Consider the following 22,500-nt stretch of genomic DNA (forward strand, 5'->3'; position numbering starts at 1 on the left):
CTGCTGCTGCTGCTGCTGCTGCTGCTGCTGCTGCTGCTGCTGCTGCTGCTGCTGCTGCTGCTGCTGCTGCTGCTGCTGCTGCTGCTGCTGCTGCTGCTGCTGCTGCTGCTGCTGCTGCTGCTGCTGCTGCTGCTGCTGCTGCTGCTGCTGCTGCTGCTGCTGCTGCTGCTGCTGCTGCTGCTGCTGCTGCTGCTGCTGCTGCTGCTGCTGCTGCTGCTGCTGCTGCTGCTGCTGCTGCTGCTGCTGCTGCTGCTGCTGCTGCTGCTGCTGCTGCTGCTGCTGCTGCTGCTGCTGCTGCTGCTGCTGCTGCTGCTGCTGCTGCTGCTGCTGCTGCTGCTGCTGCTGCTGCTGCTGCTGCTGCTGCTGCTGCTGCTGCTGCTGCTGCTGCTGCTGCTGCTGCTGCTGCTGCTGCTGCTGCTGCTGCTGCTGCTGCTGCTGCTGCTGCTGCTGCTGCTGCTGCTGCTGCTGCTGCTGCTGCTGCTGCTGCTGCTGCTGCTGCTGCTGCTGCTGCTGCTGCTGCTGCTGCTGCTGCTGCTGCTGCTGCTGCTGCTGCTGCTGCTCGCTGCCGCTAGCGCTGGGGCTGGTGCTGCCGCAGGGGCCGACGCTGCTGCTGCTGCTGCTGCTGCGGCCGCTGGCGGCGCCCCGTTGGTCAGGGCCGGCGGGTGGGCATCGGCCGCGCTGCTGCTGCTGCGGGAGGCGGCCCCCTCCTCGTCCTCGTCGGAGTCGATGTGCAGCATGGCGTTGAGCCGCGTGTCCGTTGGGAAGCTGGAGCGCAGCTTGGGCGAGGCAGCCCCCAGGGGCCTCTCTCCGGGGCCCTTGGGGGCCTCGATGGCGTCCAGGTAGTCGTTGAGGGACACCTGCCGGTGGGTGTGACTGCCGAGGCCCTCGTCGGGGGAGTCCGGCCCACCGTTGGCACCCGTCCGGAGCTCGCGCAAGCGGTCATCGTCAGATCCGTTGCCGTTGTGGAGGGCGTCGGCGTGGAGGGAGCCCTCGGAGCCGGTGGGGGAGGGGCCACGGAGGAGGCGGGAGGAGGAGGCGGGGTGAAGGATGTCCTCGTCGTCAGATGGGCTCCCCGGGTCCCCGTTCATGGAGGAGGCGCCGAGTATAGAGCCCACGAGATCTGGAGACATGAAGTTGGGTTGGGTAACTGTGTGTGTGTAGCAAACTGCAAGAAATCTCTCTCTCTCTCTCTCTCTCTCTTACACACTCACACACACACACACACACACACACACACACACACACACAAACACACACACAAACACACACACACACTCCTCTTCCCCGCTCACCTTCATGTCCTGTAGTGATCTCCACTCTGAACTGAAGCTGGCCGCTGACCTGTTCTGTGGGCAACCGCCGACACAGGGTATAGCTCACGGGCTGGTCTCTGTGTAACACACACACACACACACACACACACACACACACACACACACTGTTAATTCCTTAGACAAGTGCACAGCCCGAGGAGTTGAAGTAAAGTACCAAAATGTGTGCTTGTCAATAAACCCAAGAAAGCTTTAGAGTGTTGAAGAGAATGAAGATATTCCAATTCATCCACAGAGTCACTTTGTTTCTTTCTGCTTCGGCAGCAATTTGCTTACTACAGCACTTTATTATACAGTACAGTAGATTATTCAAATTCACATTGCATAGCGAAACATTCACTTCATTACACTAGATCAGTGGTCCCCAAACTACGGCCCGCCACTTCATTTTGGGTGGCCCCCCAAAACATGTCCGTGGTATATAGCATCTGGCCCACATGGTAGTACGACATCGTCAAACTAAAACCTCCGTAATTTCCCCCATTCATTCTCTATGGTGAGTCTTAAAGGAGAATTCCAGTGTGATATTGACCTAAAGTGTATTGAAAACATGATAACGAGTGTGAACGCATGTCTCATAGCCCATCTCGCTTGTCCCCTGCACTCCAAAATCTGGCTAGTTAGCCCGATGCTACCAACAGCTTTTCAATAGTGGTTAGCCGGCATCAGGCTAGCCATGCAAATAAATCACTGTTTTACACCCATTTCACGAGACTCAATGTATCTCCACACTTCATTGGTAGACTTCCGAGGGCCCTGATATTTAAAACGAGACATTGAGAACTTTGAAAAAGCACTGGTAGTTTACTTGGATTCCAGTTGCTGCTACTGGAAGAAACTGGAATCCATGCATTTCCACTGAATTATTTTTTGGAATCTGATCCCTTATCATACCTGTTCATTCTTACTTTCGTTCTAATTTATCGTGACTAAATTCAAGATGGCTGCAAACGCTAAACTTCGTGAAGATACTGTCTGTATAAATCGTTTTGTAAGTAAACTACCAGTGCTTTTTCAAAGTTAATTTTTCAAAATGAAGTGTGGAGATACATTGAGCCTCGTAAATGGGTGTAAAACAGTGATTTATTTGCATGGCTAGCCTGATGCGAAGCACCACTATTGAAAAGCTGTTGGTAGCATCGGCTAACTAGCTTTAGATTTTGAAGTGCAGGGGGGACAAGCCGAGATGGGCTATGAGACATAGTTCACACTTCGGTATCATGTTTCAATACACTTTAGGTCAATATCACACCGAATTCTCCTTTAACAGTACACATGTAATAATCTTTTTTTGTCCACTGGTGGTTGTTTTTTTGGCTGTTTTAAGCGTTTGTAATCGAAAACGGAATTAAATGTAGACCTACCTGCAAACAATGTAAGAGGCCTATGCTGACTGCATCAGTGCTCAAAAGTATTCTACAAGTTTATCAATTAATTGTTAATAACTAACTAACTTCTATTCAAGTCATATTTCTGGGACTTGCTGGGATATTTTTTCTATATTTTATTCACTGCTTCAAATGTTCATACAAATTCACAAAGTTCTCATCAGGTGAGTGAAAGTGGTCATTTCAGATGTTTTTGCCAGCACTTCATAAAACTCTCATAGTTTGAGAACTTCAAATTATTTGTAGGATATTGCTTGTTCACAACTTGAGCTGTGTATGCAAAGACACAGAGTTCAGAGTTCACACATTTTGAATAAAATACACTTTTGGGACTCCCTGCTAATACTTTTGGGAATGCTATTTTTTATTAGTATTAATTAATTTGAGCTACATTTTACACTGATATGGCATGATTGCAATATAAACACAGCTAACAATGGTATTCAATTGCAGTAGCCTATGATTAAATGTAATGGAATATTCAACTAAGGTAGACTGCTGTTGTTCACAGCACTAAGCTATTTATGGTTACTAATATACTCCGAGTCTCTGGCCCTCTCTTAGAGCCAGGCATAGTGAGCTGGCCCTCAGAAGAAAACGTTTGGGGACCACTGGTCTAGCGCACATGCACAAATACAATGGGTGAGGATTGTGAGCTGTGATCTGAAATCTCACTCTCTGCTGTCCAACTGTGTGAGTGCACAGTATGTATGTATGTGTGTGCGTGTGTGCGTGTGTGTGTGTGTGTGTGTGCGTGTGTGTTTGTGTTCTCACCCTGAGGTGTGTCTCTCCAAGAGTCTCTGCACAGGGATGGTCAGCTGACCAAGAAAGCGCTTGATGATTGGGCGACTTTTGGCAAACTTGTCCTTGACCTCAATTTCCAAAACATCCGTCATAAGAGCCACAAACGTATACTTCTGTGCGAGACAGAGAGGAAGACTTAATCATATGCTTGTATTCACATTTGTCTGTAAATCTGTGTATGCATGCATGTTTGTTTCTGTGTGTGTGTGTGTGACTGTATCAGTGTGTGTGTGTGTGACAGAGTGTGTGTGTGTGTGTATGTGTATGTGTGTGTTTGTGTGTGTGTGTGTCTATGAGTGAGGGTGTGTGTAGGTGAGGGAATGTGTGTGTGTGTGTGAGAGTGTGTGTGCATGTGAGAGAGAGAGTATGTGTGTGTGTGCTGACCTCTCCATGCCACACAGGGTTGGTGGTGTTGGTGATGATGGAGGCTCTCCTCTCCTGGCCGTGGTGGGTGAAGGTGGGGAAGTTGCCTCTCTTCCCCGGCTGAATGGACATCTTCAGATAGGGGTCAGGGTTGAAGAACATGCCCTTTTTCAGGCCCTGGGCACGGATGTCTGTATGTGTGTGTGTGTGTGTGTGTGTGTGTGTGTGAGAGAGAGAGAGATAAAGAGAGCGAGAGAGACTGAACATATTCAAACAGAAATGCACAGATGGCTAGAGTGCTACATACAGATACATCATTGTAACTCTCTGCTCCTCTTCCTACCCCTCCCTCTCTGTCACACACAAAGCCATGCACACACGCACACACACGCACACACAAATCCTATGTGCAAGCATTAACTGTAGCACTGTAACACTGTAAAAAGCATGCATGTGACAGTCAATGTAGTAGCAAATACTGACCACAGGGTGGCAGCATAGCTCAAAAATGGCCTGACAAGAACATGGCATACTACAGTTACCGGTCTGTCCAAATCATCTCCACAGATCTCCCCAGTCCCCACCCAACGATTAACCAAAACAATAGCACTGGCCCTGGACCAGGAATTACACTGCAGTTCAAGCATGTGCCTGTAAACACTCTGGAGAAGCATCAAGTTTATTCATCTCTTTCCCTCAGCCCACACTCAGCCTTCTGCCATTCCACCTACACACTAGCAGACACACACACACACACACACACACACAATTATCTGACATGCCCATACAAACATACACTCACAGACATACATACACAAGCATAAACACACATACATACACACTCACACACACACAAGCATACACACACGCACATGCACACACACACACACACACACACACACACACACACACACACACACACACACACACACACACACACACACACACACACTCACACTCAGACTCAGACTCAGACTCAGACTCAGACTCAGACTCAGACTCAGACTCACACACACACACACACACACACCTATTAAAGCATACATATGTATATATGGTATACTCTTACCTGACAGAGTGAAGCTGACCAGCTTCCGACAGTGTTCTGTCACGGAATGGCCATCCACTTGACCCTCTGCTCCCGCCTATGACAGAGGCAGAAGAAAAAGTGAGCCCGACAAACACACACACACACACACACACACACACACACACACACACACACACACACACACACACACACACACACACACACACACACACATCACACACACATCACACACACACCTAATATCATACGTCACCACCACACTGGCACACACTGGGTCTGATATCACAGAGTGTTCAATGGCACCACACAGTAAGCACACAGCAGCTTTGTTAGTCATGTACCATACTACATCCACACATACACACTCTCTGCTGCACTGTGTTAGAAGAGTCCTTCCATGTAAACATAGTCCAACATTCCATTAACATAATATGGCTCCTACTGCTTCTGTGTCAAATCATTTTGACTTGGTTGCAATGACTCGCGGTGATAACAGGCACACTAAGGTTGAGAATGGAGATTGAGCTTTGCAATAATATCAGTGGTAGACTTAGAGCACAGGCCAATAGGCATTTGTATTTAGCTCAGCTGCTTTCACCAGTTTGGTCTGTTAAATAAAAATATTAAAATATCAACCTGAGGGGGTTAAGCTGCCAAGCATACAGACAGGCAGACAGACACACACACACACACACACACACACACACACACACACACACACACACACACACACACACACACACACACACATTCTGCTGTCTCAGCTCAGGTCAGACAGGGTGTGTTAATCTATTGGGTCCTCCAGCAATAGAAGTAGCGGCACAGAGGGAAGACAGACAGCCAGTCTCCAACACTGGATTAAATCACCAAACTTTTATATTAAATTAATACCAGCCAGCTGGTATCATCAGAGCCTACCACTACACCAAAGAGTCAATAGAGACAGACAGAGAGAGAGAGAGAGAGAGAGAGAGAGAGAGAGAGAGAGAGAGAAAGTGTAGAGAGAGGGAGAGAGAGAGAGTGAAAGAGAGATGATAGATAGATAGACCAACAGATAATGATGGAGAACAAAGAAATACAGATAAGACAGACAAACAAATGTGCAAGCAAACAAACAAACAAACGAGGCAAACTCAAACACAACAAATAAAAGAGACTAAGGCAAACAAAGAGGAAGTGTCAGAGACAAAAACAGGCAGGCACATCTAATCAGACCGAGAGAGAGAGACAGAGAGACAGACAGAGAGAAAAAATGAGAGACAGAGAGATAGAAAGAGGTTTAACACCAGTTTATTGAATCAGTCTTCAAACCATGGCGTCATCACCCCATTCAAACACATGATGCATACACAACAGTACAAACACCCTATAAAACCCACATATACCTCAGCATACTAAAAGAAAGAAAACAATAGACTACTTTCTACTTCAGAGAGAGAACAGCACATAACATAATAATTTATAGGTGTTTCTTTTCCTGTGCTGTGTTTCTTTTTTCTGTTCATTTAATCAGCCAGGTGTTATTATCATTATTATTACTATTATTTGTATTATTATTATTACTATTATTTGTATTATTATTATTACTATTATTGTTATTATTATTGTATTGAAGGCTTTGGCAATACTGTAAAATTTACATTAATTCCAATAAAGCTTGTTGAAATGAATTGAATTGAGAGAGAAAAAGAATGAAAGAAATAAACATTTACATATATACTGGTATATATATATAAGAGAGAGAGAGAGAGAGAGAGAGAGAGAGAGAGAGAAAGAGAGAGAGAGCTCACGACACACAGATTCCTGAACACATGGCAGAGACTAGGAGAAGCCAGTCCTGGTTAATGGCCATAAATGATTTAAGGGGCTTTAATTGAGATTCTCCATCTACAGCATCTTTGACTCGGGCTTGCCAGCTTGGCACGCATGCACACACACACACACACAGAGAGAGAGAGAGAGTCCTGACAGCTTCCCCTGTACTCTGGGAGGGATGGAGGTTGGTGCACTTTTCACCCATTAGATAAACACACACACACACACACACACACACACACACACACACACACACACACACACACACACACACACACAGACACACACACACACACACACACACACACACACACACACACACACAGGCCTGTCTGTGCTGGACTCTGCCAGCCATCTGGCTGAAGTCCAAAACAAGGGAACGGTATGAATGCTCAAACATACACACACACGCATACACACACACGCATACACACACACACACACACACACACACACACACACACACACACACACACACACACACATATGTATATACAAATATGCAAACACAAACACACACGCTCTTGCATAACCCAATACAGGAGGACTCTTACAGTGGCCTCTGCTCCAGTTCTGTGTAGTTCTGAAGTGAGGCACTGAGCACATCAAAGAGAGCCTTTCACAGACATCTCTCTCTCTCTCTCTCTCTCTCTCTCAGACTCCAAAGGACCACACCCTCATTTTACTTCTCCTCCTATCTTTCCCTAGCTGCCCATCTCTTCCCCTTTTCTTCTCATTCTCACTTTATCTGTCTCTCCCTAATTTCTACATCACCCTTTCATCCTTTCACATATCAGTGCACACACCGTTCACATCCTCTCATAGATTCTAACAGATTTGAATGTGCTTCTGTGTGTGTGCTTCTGTGTGTGTGCTTCTGTGTGTTTATGATGAGTTATATGATAAATAAAACCATTTAATTTCGTACATTTTACTTCTGTGTGTGCCTTTTCTCTTAAGTTTTAAATTGATGGGTTACACATCTGCATGCTCCTAGCCTAGGCATTAACATTCAGGCTGTGTGTGTGTGTGTGTATGTGTGTGTGTGTGTGTGTGTGTGTGTGTGTGTGTGTGTGTTGTTGTTCCTCTTAGGCCACATCGGTGGCATGGTGGGATTGGGTAATGTATTTAACTGTGCAGGCAGCATTCCTCTCCATTTCTTTCTGAGCATTCCAGTGAATAGGATCCTCTCTCTGCAGCCCCCGGCATACGGTCTGTCTGAGGATAATATGCCCACTACACACACATGCACGCACACGCACACACACACACAGTTTGTCTGAGGATAATGTGGTCACTACACACACACGCACACAGTTTATCTGAGGATAATGTGCCCACTACACACACACACGCCAAGACACCATTGCACACACACGATGCACGCCAAGACAAGCAATACAAGACACACACACACACACACACACACACACACACACACACACACACACACACACACACACACACACACACACACACACACACACACACACACACACAGTCTGTCTGAGGATAACGACCCACTACACACACACACACACAGTTTGTAGCACACACCGTATTTGCCCTTTAATGTGGTATGGTTCTTATCATTCAATATACTTGTTAACAAACAAAAAAAAACAAAAAAATAGAACTGTCAACATCAATTTAGAGTGAGTTGGAACATGAAAGAGAATGCCGTCCAGGGAAGGATACTTTTTGTGCTTGAAATTATTAGATATTTTTAAAGCCGTTATAAAGAATTATCTATTTTCAAATCTGAGGCCGCCCTGCCCATGCCTAAACTACGGCACAGTGTGTGCCTGCCCTGAGAACTTGAAGTCCTGGAACACCCACAAAAGGTCTTCAGTATGGAGAAAATTTACAGCTTTTTGCAAAACGAGTACCATGCACTGGGGTCCTTGGTACAAACAGCCGGCACATTCATTAAAAGCATCAGGCAAAAGCGGCCAGTCTCACCAGAGATCGGTCAGGCTGTCTCTATCGCTGCTGGGTGAAGGACGACACAGGCCTTGAACAAGCTGGACATTTTCCGCCCACTGAATCCTTCACTGCACACTGGCCGTAAAAACAGCTTAAAGCATGCAAATGCAAAACGCACACACCTGCTCAGACATATGGGCACTTTCTCTCTCTCTCTCTCACTCCTTGTCATTTTTCTGCCTCACACACACACACACACACACACACACACACACACACACACACACACACACACACACACACACACACACACACACACACACACAGTACTCACTGGAACTCCAGGGTTCTTGATTGTAATGCAGGGAGTTGTAGCTCTGAGGGCTCCACTTACTCCATGATAGTATTTAAAGCAGATCTTAGTCTCGGCTAGGAGAGAACACACACACACACACACACACACACACACATTAAATTATATTTATTGTTTTTTATGAAAGGATGTCCTAAATTAGGATATATAAATCTCATACATGGGCGCACAGTGTGTGAAATGTTTTTTGGGGTGGAACAATCTGTTTGTGGGCAATTTAACACGCTAACATGTTTAGGTAAACAAGTGGCAACATGCTGTGTATTTAGGGCTATGTGTGTGTATGTGTCTCTGTGTGCGTGTGTGTGTGTCTGTGTGCGTGTGTGTGTGTCTGCGTGTGCGTGTGTGCGTGCGTGCGTGCGTGCGTGCGTGCGTGCGTGTGTGTGTCACACTCACGCTCCATGAAGTAGGGCCCCGGCTCCAGTCTCCAGACGATCTGCCCCCTCTGCGTGCCGTTCACCCCGCGGTTCTTCGAGTCCCATACATTAGCCGGACACGTCTCATCTGAGGGAACACAACATAGCCTGGGTGACTAGATAGTTGGAGTGTGTGTGTGTGTGTGTGTGTGTGTGTGTGTGTGTGTGTAGTTTGTGAAGTTTATCAATGTTTACATCCATTTTCATTCCACATCACACACCCGAGTGCCTGTGTGTGTTTGTGTGAGCAGTTTATCAATGTTTACATCCGTGTTTACTCCATAAAAGGGACCTGCTATATGTGTGCGTGTGTACGTGTGTGTGTGTGTGTGTGTATTTGTCCGTGTTAATGCTTCATTGTTTGTCAAACTCAGTGGTCATCTATGTGTTCGACTGTCACTTTGAAGTGACAACACAGAGGCAAAGAGGAAGAGACAGTGTGTGTGTGTGTGTGTGTGTGTGTGAGAGAGAGAGAGAGTGTGTGTGTGTTTGTATGAGAGAGAGGGAGTCAGAGAGAGAGCATGAGCTTTTTTTTATAGCTGTCCAGTATTGAAGAGCATCTCTGCCCCTTGAACTAATTTCGCTGTTGTCCGTGCACAGTCCCTCTCTGTAACTGTGTGTCTGGACAAATGTGGACAAATCTAAATAAATCCGCTTTGACGCTGAATAAATGGAACAGTACAGGCTGAACTCATCATCACGGTTCTGACTCAAAGCAACAGCACGGAGCCTGCCACAACAGCACTGAGTCAATCTGCCAGGAATCTGCCAGAATGGAACTAAAAGAACCTATAATTAGCGTGTGACAGCACTGACTAGGGTTTACTCCCAAAACGAGATGAAAGCCAAGGAGACCCAGATTTGTCAAGGCAGATCAAACGGCGCGGCCTGACTCGATGAGATGCTCGGCAGTCAGTCAGATGAACTGGGAGGCATCACACGAGAGGGAGAGGCTGTGAGAGGTCGGAGGTGTAAAAAGTTACGGAGGTGACAGATGGCCGCACTGAGTCACCTCTCTCTCTCTCTCTCTCTCTCTCTCCAGGGCTATATATAAAATACTAGGTTCCTGAGTCAGTTTTGCCTGTCTGTCCTTAAAGATCTCTGCTCCACTTCTCCCATGGTGAAACAAGCCACCTGCAGATGCCCATCTGTTTGGCTCAGCTCTCTTCTCCTCCTCCAATCCCTCTCCCTGCCTCTCTCCTCTCTTCCTCCTCCTCTCCCTGCCTCTCTCCTCTCTTCCTCCTTCTCTATCTGTCTCTCTCCTCCACTCCCACTATCTGTCTCTCTCCTCTCTTTCTCCTCCTCTACTCTCTGTCTCTCTCCTCTCCTCCTCTTCTTGTTCCTCAGCCGGTTAAAAATGGCACTCTCTGACTGAAATGATTTGTGACAAGTCTGAAATTATTAATGATGACATGACCTGTGTCTACAGAAATGGCATCAATCAATAGTTATTCTATATATGTGCCTGAGACAAATTATTCCAACATGTTCATTGGGCCTACCCATAGACCTTAGTAGCATGTGAACAGAATATGCACATGAGAATGTTAACGGACAGGAGGTGGGGAGTGCTGACAGCTAGGGGTGTTTGCAGAGCTCTTAGTATGAGCTCCTCTATTAGCCCCTGCTCCAGGAGGTTACAGTGTCTCTTCATAGGATCAATACACATCACATTTAGATCAGAGGCCCACCAGTGTGTATGTGAGTGTGAGTGTGTGTAGGGAGGGGGGGTCCACTCACTCCACTCTGGTCTCTCACTCTCTCTCTGTCTCTGTCTCTCTCTCTCTCTCTCTCTCTCTCACACACACACACACACACACACACACACACACACACACATACACATACACATACACACACAGCTAGAGAGAGAGAGAAGAGAGAGAGTGGGGAGAGAGAAAGAGAGTGAAAAAGAGAGACTGCATCCATCTTCTTCTATCCCCAGCTCTGATACATTCTTATAGTGCTCTATCAACGAAACTGAAACCTGCAAATCAGTCATTATGGCAGGAAAGCACTGAGGATGGGGCCTAGCCTCTGTGTGTGAGTAGTTTTTAATGCATAATTTATACACACAAGTGAGGATACTTAAGCTCATAGGTAACATGATATAGCACTGGTACACAAACAGGAGGTACCCTTCGACCCATAACAAAGCCAGATTTTAGCCAACAAGCAGTGCATCCGATCATGTGATGATAAATGAGTTAACTCTCTTGCTGGTCATGTAAGGTAAGAGGCATGTAAAGGCCATTACTGGTGGATTGTTGAAACTTGTAAGGATGCCTTGCAGACTCATGCCTTTAGGCAAGGCAAGGCAAAGCAAGTTTATTTATATAGCACACTTCATACTCAAGAGGCAATTCAATGTGCTTTACATTAAAAGCACAAAAATGGCCTTCAGACATTTGGTTTAGCAACAACAAAAATAAATATGCTATTGGCCATGGTACACTATGAAAAACAGGTATCTAAAAGCATGAAGGCACAATGCCAGCTAGGAAAATGGTTTCTTAACATGAAAACATGACTTCGCCCACACTTGCTTAAGTGCATTCTAGCACTGCTTCATCAAACCAGTAAAACAATGTATGACGAAAACTTGATTGTTAACACATTACACCATCACAGTAACACTACAGGGAGTATCACGCAAATACAATATGTGGGTAGTACTCTGTCTCTTTAAATTATGCCAAGGGAACCACCCACATTAGATGCAGGTAATTACATTGTTTTATCCAATATGAGGCCAATGGAGCATTTTAAGAACACTGCTTAATGGCTATGTGTGTCAGGAATGTCAGTAGACCATGTTAAAATAGCTGGAGGCTGAGATTTTGGGTTGGAAATGAAAGGCTGTTGCCGGCAGTATAATGCGACTCGAGCCAAATTAGTCTGCATAAAAATGAAATAGCTCCACAGTCTTCTTATGTAACACCTTGTAATAATTTAATAAGATGTCTAGATGCCGGCTTAGATGCAGAATTTGCCCACAACTGCTGCACTAAGTTCTGCATGACTTAGGCCTATGCTATGGTATCAGTGACGTGTTAAATCATGTTTTCATTGAAGTGCTACAGAAAAAGAATGCCATTACAAGTCAAAAACAAGAGAGAATTTTGCACGAACGCCACGCCAACTGAAATCAACAAATTAACCTGTTGAGGAGTGAATTATTTTTCTGGTTCCTTCTAGAATTCTACGCAAATGATCTATAGTTTCAGTGTTCTTTATACAGTCTATGGGGAAAATCTCTGAGGGTAATTGTCGCATCATAATATGGAACTCTCGGATTGCGAACATTCTAATCACATATTTGTGACCGTACTCCTCAACAAATTAAAGGATAATGGTGTAGCACTTCGGTCGATGGTGTATTAAGCCCTAAACGTCGTCTTCCAGGCAGCGCTGCCACCGTCAACTTAAAGGCACCTAATCCTAAACCTAACCCTAGTGCATTCCAGGCAGCGCTGCCTTGAAGACAACGTTGGGGCTTAAAACACCAAGAAATTAGCACTTCATCTGTTCTTCTCAAGGTGGCAAATATTGGCTTTTTGGCAAAGCCAAAGAGGCGTCTCCTGTTTAACAGTCTGCAAGTCGATTAAGAGAACGGCCTCAAGCCAAGATCACTTGACGTCCTTTGCCTTCCTGCCAGGGCCCTCATTGAAATAAGTGGCTGTTGAGTTCAATCCATCAGAGGACTTCCAAGAGAGCACCTTCTGAATGAAAAATGCATTTGACTCTCTTGTACAGGAGTGTGTCTGCATATTCATTCAAGTTATGCCAATGAAGAACAACAGCTACAGAGGGGTAGAAGTGTGAAGAAGCCCTGTTATATGATCAAGGTGAGTGTTAACAAGCGCCAAGTCTAAACTGAACTGAGGAATGTATGCAGTGCATCATGGGAAATGCTTCAGCACTACCAACTAGGAATGTGTCATGTTGTATCGTCCATGATATACTGGTAGAATACCTCCTCATGATGCTCATGAAAAATACCATTAAATACCACAATACAGTTTCAAGTATATATAGTCCATTTCAACAACCAACATGAAGAGCTTTACATTTCATACAACTAACAACCTGTTTTCAGCCAGCCTAAGTATACACAGAAAAACCTTTTGTGTGTATATATAACTTCATATTATATGAATTATATACTTATGAATCCAACAAAAACAACTAAAAGGTGCTGCGAGTAACTAAGAATGAGACCCTGACAACTAGTGTATGACAACATCATTCTTTACCATTCTCATCACCATCTGGGTGTGAACTCACAACCGGGTTTCATAAACATGTTTTTCTTTATGCTGTTTGTTAAGAATGGCACAGAAGACAATCTTACTGAATAAACACTTTAAATAGTCTATATTTAAAATTTATTCACATGCTTTTTGTTAAATACTGGCATTTTATTTAAGAGTTAAATAACAATTATTTTATTCAATAAAACCAGCCAGGGTGCTTAGTCTTTACATTTCCATATGGCAAACAAAGCACATAAACTCAACAAAACTCTACTACAGAATCTGGATCTCACTTGCCTTTTTGCAGAGAATCAAAACAGTTACATTTCATACAACTGTACTGGGAACATGGCAAGGACATTTATTTTCCTACTGCAGCAGTGAAAATGAGTGTTGTCAAAATTTCCCCTGACAGCCTTGGTCTTTTCGTACTATCACTAGCCTTGAACTCTGTGATTCACAGCCCCTGAGATGACCCTACATTATAGAGTGACAATGCTCATCTGTAAGGGACACGTCAGCAACAAGCCACAACTCACAGTGGCGTGTCACTGGACAGAGTAGCCAAATCAATCAGACGGCAGTGTGGTCTGGGGGGGGCAGCATTTCCCCAGGCGAGAGAGAACATCGCTATCCGCAGATGTGCACACACATACAAAAACACACACACACACACACACACACACACACACACACACACACACACACACACACACAATCAACTTAAACACCCTTTTAGCTTCCAAAATCAGGCCAACTGGAAACAGACAAAACCACAAGTGTCCTGCACAAACATACAACTCACACACATAACTCTCTCTCACACACACACACACACACACACGCGCACAGTGCCAACTTTAATTTATAGATAATAGTTCCAAATGTAAGTAGCCTCTTCAATGTAACCATCCATCTCACACACAACCATGCAATCATGCAACCACAGACACACAGACACAGACACACACACACACCCATCAGGTCCTTTCATATATTTCTACTTTAATTAACAACCAGCGGTGGAGAAAACTGCTGGCCCACTAGCTGAATGGTAAGTCGGCAGCCGTACAGGGTCATCTATCAGCGCCTCCAGAAAGCCCTGCGGACCGCATGGAACCCAGCTGCCAGTAAAGGCGTCCCAGCCCGACCACAGGGATCGATACGAGGCTAGGAGCTCAGGCTCTGGATGGCGGGTGGAGGGGGCTGGGAGTGGACTTGATGGTAGGGATCTCTGGGGAGTCTGTCTCAGGACTTTCCCCTCCCTACCCGGATCAATGCGGAACTGCCCCCAGGATGAGGATGGATTGGCTTTCTCTGGAAATCACTCTCCATAGCCTGTCTGGCTAACTACCCTGCTACGGAAGGAACCTTCAGGTAGCAATAGCAAAGTTGCACAAGTGCGTACAACTAATAATAGCTGCAAAGAGCATAAGAATAAAAGCTAGTTAGCTACATGACTCGCTGTGATATGGGGTCCATCCAATTAGTTCACATCCTAACCTCATGTTTTGCACAAAGTAAACATCCCCAATCCAATCCATGCTGTTTTAGCTGCAGACGAACTGGTAGGCAGGCTCAACACTATCTAATCGTCAAGCCTCATAAAGCACAAGTGCTGATCTGCCAATGCACTCATAAGTGGTAATGGAGTCAGAAGCCATTTGCTACCAGACGCTGTTTCGTGTTAGCATGAAGGCTGTGACACAGCAAAGCAAATGGTCATCAAGGAACTAGTGGCGACCAAGGATGACTATTGCATTGCCTCCCTCCACTTGTGTCTGGGCCAAACAAGCTGCACTTGAACACACCACAGGACCACAGCCAACAACAAACTAGCTCTGTAGGGCCTCATAAATTCAGACAGCTGAATCAAAACATGCCACAAACCCTCTAATACATTTTAGCAGCAAAGAAACACAGGAACGACCACTGGCAAAGTACAGCACCTACGCTTGCAGTCCATGATCACAGAATTACGTTTAATTCTCTGGAGGAAAAAAATAATAAGAAAAGGCGTTTATTCTCACACCAACCAACAAACAAATAACAATGTATACTACAAACGTTTTGCAATAGCAAGCTCCTTACAGCAGCATCATGGAAAAAGAATCACAGATAATCTCTGTGGTTTGTTTGCTGCACAACAGACTCCCATTCAAGGTAACAAATCCTTGGCTACATGAGGTAAAATATGAGCTAGGCAGCTGGCTCTGTTAGTTAGTGAAGAGTGTGGCTTGAGGGAGAGGGACAATTTTCACCATGGCCAGGAGTTAAGGTAACATGAAGTCACATTTGTTTTTGTTTATAGTCCTACCTGACTCCTTGGCCAGACCTCTCCTATCCCCAATGCTACTCTCCCTCTACATATCTCTCACACACAGAAACCTAAACACACCCACACCCACACACACACACACAGTCGTTCAGTGTGGCTATTGGGAGACATAAGCACTCAGGGCCTAGCAACAGGGCTAAGTAATTAGGATGACCTTCACTTTGAGGGAGTGAGTGAATGAGAGTGAGTGAGGGAGAAAGAGAGAGAGAGAGGGGACAGTGTGAGAGAGAGAGAGAGAGAAAGGGAGAGAGGGGACAGTGTAAGAGAGAGTGAAAGAGAGGGAATGAGAAAGAAGAGGGAGAGAGAGATAAAAGGCAGCCAATGACACGGTGTCTCCGCACCAATGCACTGCTGACTCAGCTTTTTTTCCTTTATTTCACTACTCCTCTCTCTCTCCCTCTTTCACAAACACACACACACACACACACACACACAGAGATAGCGTCACAGGTCACAGCCTGGCTGTTTTCAGCTCCACCAAGCGTCAAAATGGAGATCCATTTCTAACCCCCTCCACCTCTCCCTCTCTCTCTTTATTTCTTGCTGTCTCTCCCTCTTTTTCTCTCCCTTTAAAAAAATGGACCTTGGACTCCAGAAATATCAGTGTAAATGAAGAGACCTTTAGCAGGTCTCTCCACATCTAAACACCTGTCCCTTTAAATCACTCTGTTTACCCCTGTCTCACCTCCCAACTGGGCCACTTCCTCATCACCCAGGCATCTCCTCCTGACATCCCCTAACTGACTGTCAATCAAAGCTCCAGGCCTGAAAGCATCTACTGCTATTACAGGTAGCTTCAACAAATCCTTGTTGTAAACGCTTAAAGGAGCTATAGCAACGTCACATATTACCAACCATCACGTATGTCCAACCTCTTACAGTACGTGTATGTGTCACTTAATATTAATTTCTATATAAACCAAGACGGCGGATTCCTAAAGAAACGCAAGCACCCACACCATAAGTTTATCTAAATTAGCTATGTACCAAAAATTACATTTTACCGTCACTCGAAGAGCTGTAAACAGTGTTGTACAAATCCGCTTGGAGCTCCAGTTTTGAATTGTGACGACGAGAATTCTCGGGCTAACCGTTGATGTGCCGTGAGAAAGGTTGGGAATAAGTACCCACCAGCCCAGCACTAAACTCGGAGCATAATAAACAAAATCGGATATTTCAGGCAGTAAAAGCCCCGGTAAGAACTAAACTAGATTTTGTTTAAATCTACACACTTATGGCTACTGAAAAATGTAAGGTTCATTTAGCAAATGTTATTTTGAAGTATTAAAAAACATTGTTGTTTTAGAATTTTCGAGCAAAATGATTGGTAATTAGCATGTATACAATATATGTAGTTTTATTTAGTTTAAAACATTCAAAGATAACTTAGAAATTGTAGCAGAATGTGAGGAAATAACCTGATGTAATTTCAAAAACACCTCTGCTCTGTGTGGCCCCACTCCCCAAACATATACACTACAGTTAGCATGCTAACCAGTCAGGTCTGGACCAACTTTCCTGTCAAACAACTTTAGTACCTCAAGTGGTTTCAACAAATCCAAGTTCGAGGAGCTTACTTTAAGAAGCTTTTGACTTCACCTAGCCTTTAACCATGCTCCTTTCTAGCACTTCAGCTGTGCTGCCCGGTGCAGCGTGTGGCATGGCACTGTAAGGCTGAGACTGGATGGATGCAGCTGCTATTTTAGCTATACTGCATGCAAGCATGCTACCATGTGTGTCCCCCTAAGAACTAGCAGAGGGAATTTGGGAAGTCTCGTCCTGTGGCACTAAGTTGGACCACACCAAAAAGTTGCTGTCAGTCAAAGCGAATTGGTCACCTTTTTCAGTTGATTATTGGATTTTATACTCTAGCACAGTGGACAAGGGAGGTATGTCTCCTTCCATTAAAGTCAATACACAGCCCAGCCACAGACATTAGACTCCTCTCACTCTCCCAATTGGTCATGCTGGCAGACCTGCCTTGTCCACACTGACACACTGAAGCTCCATTACATCTATTCAATCTGACAGGTAGAACTCAGTCAGATTGAATCTCTAATGAATGGCTAACAATCACTGAGCTGGTACTGTAACTTTTGCCTGCAACATTGGTGCTAAAACACACCAGGCTGTAACTGTTGTTGCTGCTATCTCACACCCACCGATCTGGTACAGGCCAATCCAGTCGGTGGCGTCCACTTCCTCCTTGATGTCCCAGGAGATGACCAGGTTCTGGCCGCGGCCCAACGTGTACTGGTAGGTGGACGCCGTCAGTGACGAGCGGCTCTCCGACGTCACCAGGTCCGTGTCGCTGTTGGCCCGCTGCAATCCCAGAGGTGCGCCGCCGTCGCCCGGGCCCGAGCGTGAGCCTCCGACACCAGCCGCTCCACTGCTCGGGCCTCCACTGCTACCTCCACCCTGGGCAGAGAGAGTGCGGAGGTTCTCGGGGCTGAGGGTGTAGCGCATGTGGGGGCTACGCCGGCGCACCACCAGCAGGTGCTCGCGGGCGGTGGTGGTCATGGCGGCGGGGGGAGGGTGGTGCGTGTGGTGGTGGTGAGGGTGCGGGTGAGGGTGCGGGTGGGAGTGGGTATGCGGGTGTGGGTGGGGGTGGGGGTGTGGGTGGGAGGGGTGGGGGGAGGGGGTGGGAGGAGGAGGGGTGGGGGCGGGAGCGGGGGGGAGGACCGCCGTGGCGAGAGAGGGGCGAATGGTGGAGGCCGGACGATGACGACAAGGGTAAAAAAGGGGGGTGGGGGGGGGGGTTAGGGGTAAGGGGGTAGAGGGGGCAGTAGAGTCTGTTCTCTCCTGCTCAGGGGTGGGTTGTCACTGGCCAGTCAGACACTCCTCCTCCTCTCATGTCCCTCTGGACCGCCTCTCACATCGAACACGCCCACCTCCACGCCCACTTTCAAGAAACAGCCAATCAAGTCCTTAGGAAGTTTGATGACACCTTGGGTCCACTTTGATGGGGATCATCCAACCCCAGTGAGGGATGGGCGTGGTCCTGCACCCTCCCCAGGAAGCTGCAATGATGTATTTCCTGTTGAGATTATGTTCACAGCATACACATTCTCTCAATTGGTGTCTTCTCGCCAGTTTCTCCACAGAGACAGTCAGCCTGCCAACAACACCTTGCCAAGCGCTGAGGTGAAAAACCCTGGGAGTTCCCAATCTTCACAAACTGAATGCACCACTACAGCCCCGTGGTCCCAAACCTGTATCCTGTAAGCCAGCTTTGACAAAACAAACACAAACTCATCACGTCTGTGCCTTGGAGCAAAACCAACAGCTACAGAATACCCTGGCGTCCTCTGTCCTTCATCAGGGGGAGAGGAGAGATGGAGGGAACAGAAAAGCTGGTGTGGAGAAGAGGAGCGTCTTCTCTAGTGGTCCAGAGGCGAGGAGGAGGAGGAGGAGGAGGAGGAGGAGGAGGAGGAGGAGGGAGGAGGGAGGTTCCCAACGGACAAACGGGGAAGGTCGGACTCTGGCGCTGGGGTCTACCCTTCGGCTGGGGTGGGTGGGTGGGTGGCGGTCAGGAGGAGAAGCAGAGGGATGGACGGACACCTGCGGAGAGAGGGATAAAGAAAGAAAGAGGATGAGTGTTTGAGCGTGTGACAAAGAGTCCAGGGGGTTGGGGGAGATGGGGAGGGAGGTGGGGGGGGAAGGGGGTCATCAATACTAGCAATAACAAAGAACAATAGGGAATCAATCAGACAGACAGACAGGGCCCCATTAAGACAAAGACCATTCATTGCAGCCTTAAAGTCAACCTGAGGTGACTGTGTGTGTGCCCAGACTAATCAGGTGGAGGAGGCAGCACAACATAACCCCAATCAGGATTTCTAATGAGGGCTTGGCTCAAGATCTCCAACTGCTTCAATACCCTTCATGCGTCGTGTCATTTTATTTTAGGAATTAGGATAATTACACAGACACAAACCATTTGGTGTAGGACATATAACCTATATATCCACAGCGTGCTTACTGACCCATATAGTTTATGAAGGAGCTCTGGTGTTTTGCTGTGACAATGTTTATTTGAACATCACCTTCCTCATACCCAACGACACGATTGTGCAAACACTAAAACTTCACAGGCATATAAGGGAAAATATTTGTAGGTATTACCGACATTGGCACTAAACATTGTTGACATTGCTAAAAATGGTGGTGGTGATGATGATGATGATGATGATGATGATGATGATGATGATGATGATGACTGAAACTATATATAATTTTGAGATGTCAACTACAGAGCAGCATGAGATGGACATACAGGAAATGACAACACAGCTGTCACAGTGTGTCCATTTCCTGTTGGGGATGGAATTTTAATCTCATTGGAGAGAGAGCCGGGTAGGGGAGGAGAAGGAGGGGGGGGGGAGCTTTGGTATTATTGCACTTAATCACGAGGGACCGGCCTGCCCCAGATGTAAACAATCCCTTTCTTCATCACACACACACAAACACACACAAACGCTCACACACACAATTTATTTTTTCTCCTTTAATTTCACTTGCCCTGAGAGATAATTTTCACACAGAGCAAAAAACACCTACATATGAACTCACATGCACAGTATCCATCCATCCCCCTCCCTCCCTCCCTCCTTCTCTCCCTCTATCCATCCATCCATCCATCTATCTATCTATAGATCCACACAGGCATCATCTATCCATTTATCTATCCCTCCATCAATCTTCTATCTATTCGTTTATCTGTGTCTCTGTCTCTCTCAGTTTAGCTTTCCAAAAAAAAAAACAGATAGGGGTGTCTCCCACGAGAATCTTAAATTAGATCACACACTGTAACTGTCAGCGCCATAACAGGATAGGGGAAGAAGCAGAGTGAGGTGCAGCCAGGCTAACAATCTGCTCAGACCCACACACACACACATACACACACAGACCCACCCACACACGCATGCACACACACATACAGACAAATGCACTCACACATACAGACACACACACACATACAGACACATGCACGCACATATACAGACACACACACACACACACACACACACACACACACACACACACACACACACACACACACACACCCACTTCCTCCACTACCTTCTTTCTTTCTTCCTGCTCCCTGTGACGCTCTGTTCCCAAGTGACTCATATCCTACATCTGACAAAGGGACCAAACACAGCCACCAAAGAACCTATCAGTCATCGCTTTAACAATGAACTCAGGGGGGGGGACTTTGTGGCGTCATCCTAGCCTATGTGCGGCCCTTGGTTGATTCAAAGTGCAGATTTGGAATCTGGGATCAGATGGACTCTCACTGCAGCATGGGGATTACTGTAATTTTTATTAGCCGAGGTTTATACAATGATTTTGCAAAATGTCTTCAGCTAAGGGGTTAATACACGAGGGCATTTAATATGGTATTAATGTTGTTGTTTTTTTTAACTTGCATAAAACACTGTCCCGTGGTTTATACACAATGTGGCTAATACACAGGAAATTACTGTACTGTACTGAAATTACTGTGGGATTCGGTGAGGGTGAAAACTGATCCAGGGTCATTGAGTCGAGTGAGATGGCCCACATGGGCTTCTTTTAGTGGGCCGAGTCTGGTACAGCAGTCTCTAGCTCATTCCTTTTCACTCAATTATGTAAATGCACACACACACACACACACACACACACACACACACACTAGTGTGCTATATCAGTGTGCTACCACGACCTCAACAGGAGCAGACGGAACAGAAGAGAGGAGGAGAGAAGGAGTCAGAGAAGAGTGTGAGGGGGAACAGACAGAGGAATGCAACTTACATAATCACACCAGATAGGATGGAGGGAGTAGATGTGGTGTGTGTGTGTGTGTGTGAGGGTGTGTGTGTGTGTGTGTGTGTGTGTGTGTGTGTGTGTGGATGAGTGCAGGAAAAGGAAAGTGGAAAATACAGAGGACACCGAGTTAAAGTGAAGAAAAAGAAAGAAAAACAGGTAGACGTGCGAGTCAAATAAAAATGGCTATCTGCAGCCTGTAGACACACCCACTGCATAGCAGAGGGTAGATGGGGAAAAAGTAGGAAACGAGAGATATAGAGAAAGAAACACTTGAGCGAAAAACACGAGAGGAAAAAAAATGAACAAAAATGCATAACAGTGCTCCACACAAGCCTGTAGACACAAGCAGTGCTTAGCACTAGGGCCTCCCTGGACTGGTGGATCCTTATGTAAGCAGCAGCCTTCTGCTTTGCTTCTCCCACACATTCAGCCGGGCTCTGTTTGAAAAGCTGACACGCCAGCGCTTTCTGAGGAATGTCACTGACAGACTACCTCACAGACAGAATAGCATGGGAGGTTAGAGATGTGGGGTGGGGAGGGGGCAGGAGAATATCACTTGGAAGTACTGAAGTGTGCATAAACTGTTGACAGTGAGCATACAGCTTCAACAGAAGCAGAGCCAATTGGA

At 46.2% G+C, this 22,500-nt stretch overlaps 1 protein-coding gene across 1 annotated transcript in view; it reads right to left on the reverse strand.

The window, feature by feature from the left end:
* Positions 1 to 18,621, reverse strand: part of hecw2b (HECT, C2 and WW domain containing E3 ubiquitin protein ligase 2b) — a 41,615-nt gene extending 22,994 nt beyond the window's left edge. The window contains exons 1-8 of the mRNA XM_048235685.1: positions 18,224 to 18,621; positions 9,448 to 9,555; positions 9,013 to 9,107; positions 4,956 to 5,031; positions 3,908 to 4,077; positions 3,494 to 3,636; positions 1,293 to 1,390; positions 564 to 1,120 (exon numbers count right to left, since the gene is read on the reverse strand). Coding sequence (XP_048091642.1) covers positions 564 to 1,120; positions 1,293 to 1,390; positions 3,494 to 3,636; positions 3,908 to 4,077; positions 4,956 to 5,031; positions 9,013 to 9,107; positions 9,448 to 9,555; positions 18,224 to 18,581 — 1,605 coding nt within the window. The 5' untranslated portion in view covers positions 18,582 to 18,621. The remainder of the gene's footprint in view (positions 1 to 563; positions 1,121 to 1,292; positions 1,391 to 3,493; positions 3,637 to 3,907; positions 4,078 to 4,955; positions 5,032 to 9,012; positions 9,108 to 9,447; positions 9,556 to 18,223) is intronic.
* Positions 18,622 to 22,500: the final 3,879 nt, after the last annotated feature.

The sequence above is a fragment of the Alosa alosa genome, chromosome 23, assembly GCF_017589495.1.
Source record: "Alosa alosa isolate M-15738 ecotype Scorff River chromosome 23, AALO_Geno_1.1, whole genome shotgun sequence".
Taxonomy (NCBI): Eukaryota; Metazoa; Chordata; class Actinopteri; order Clupeiformes; family Clupeidae; genus Alosa; species Alosa alosa.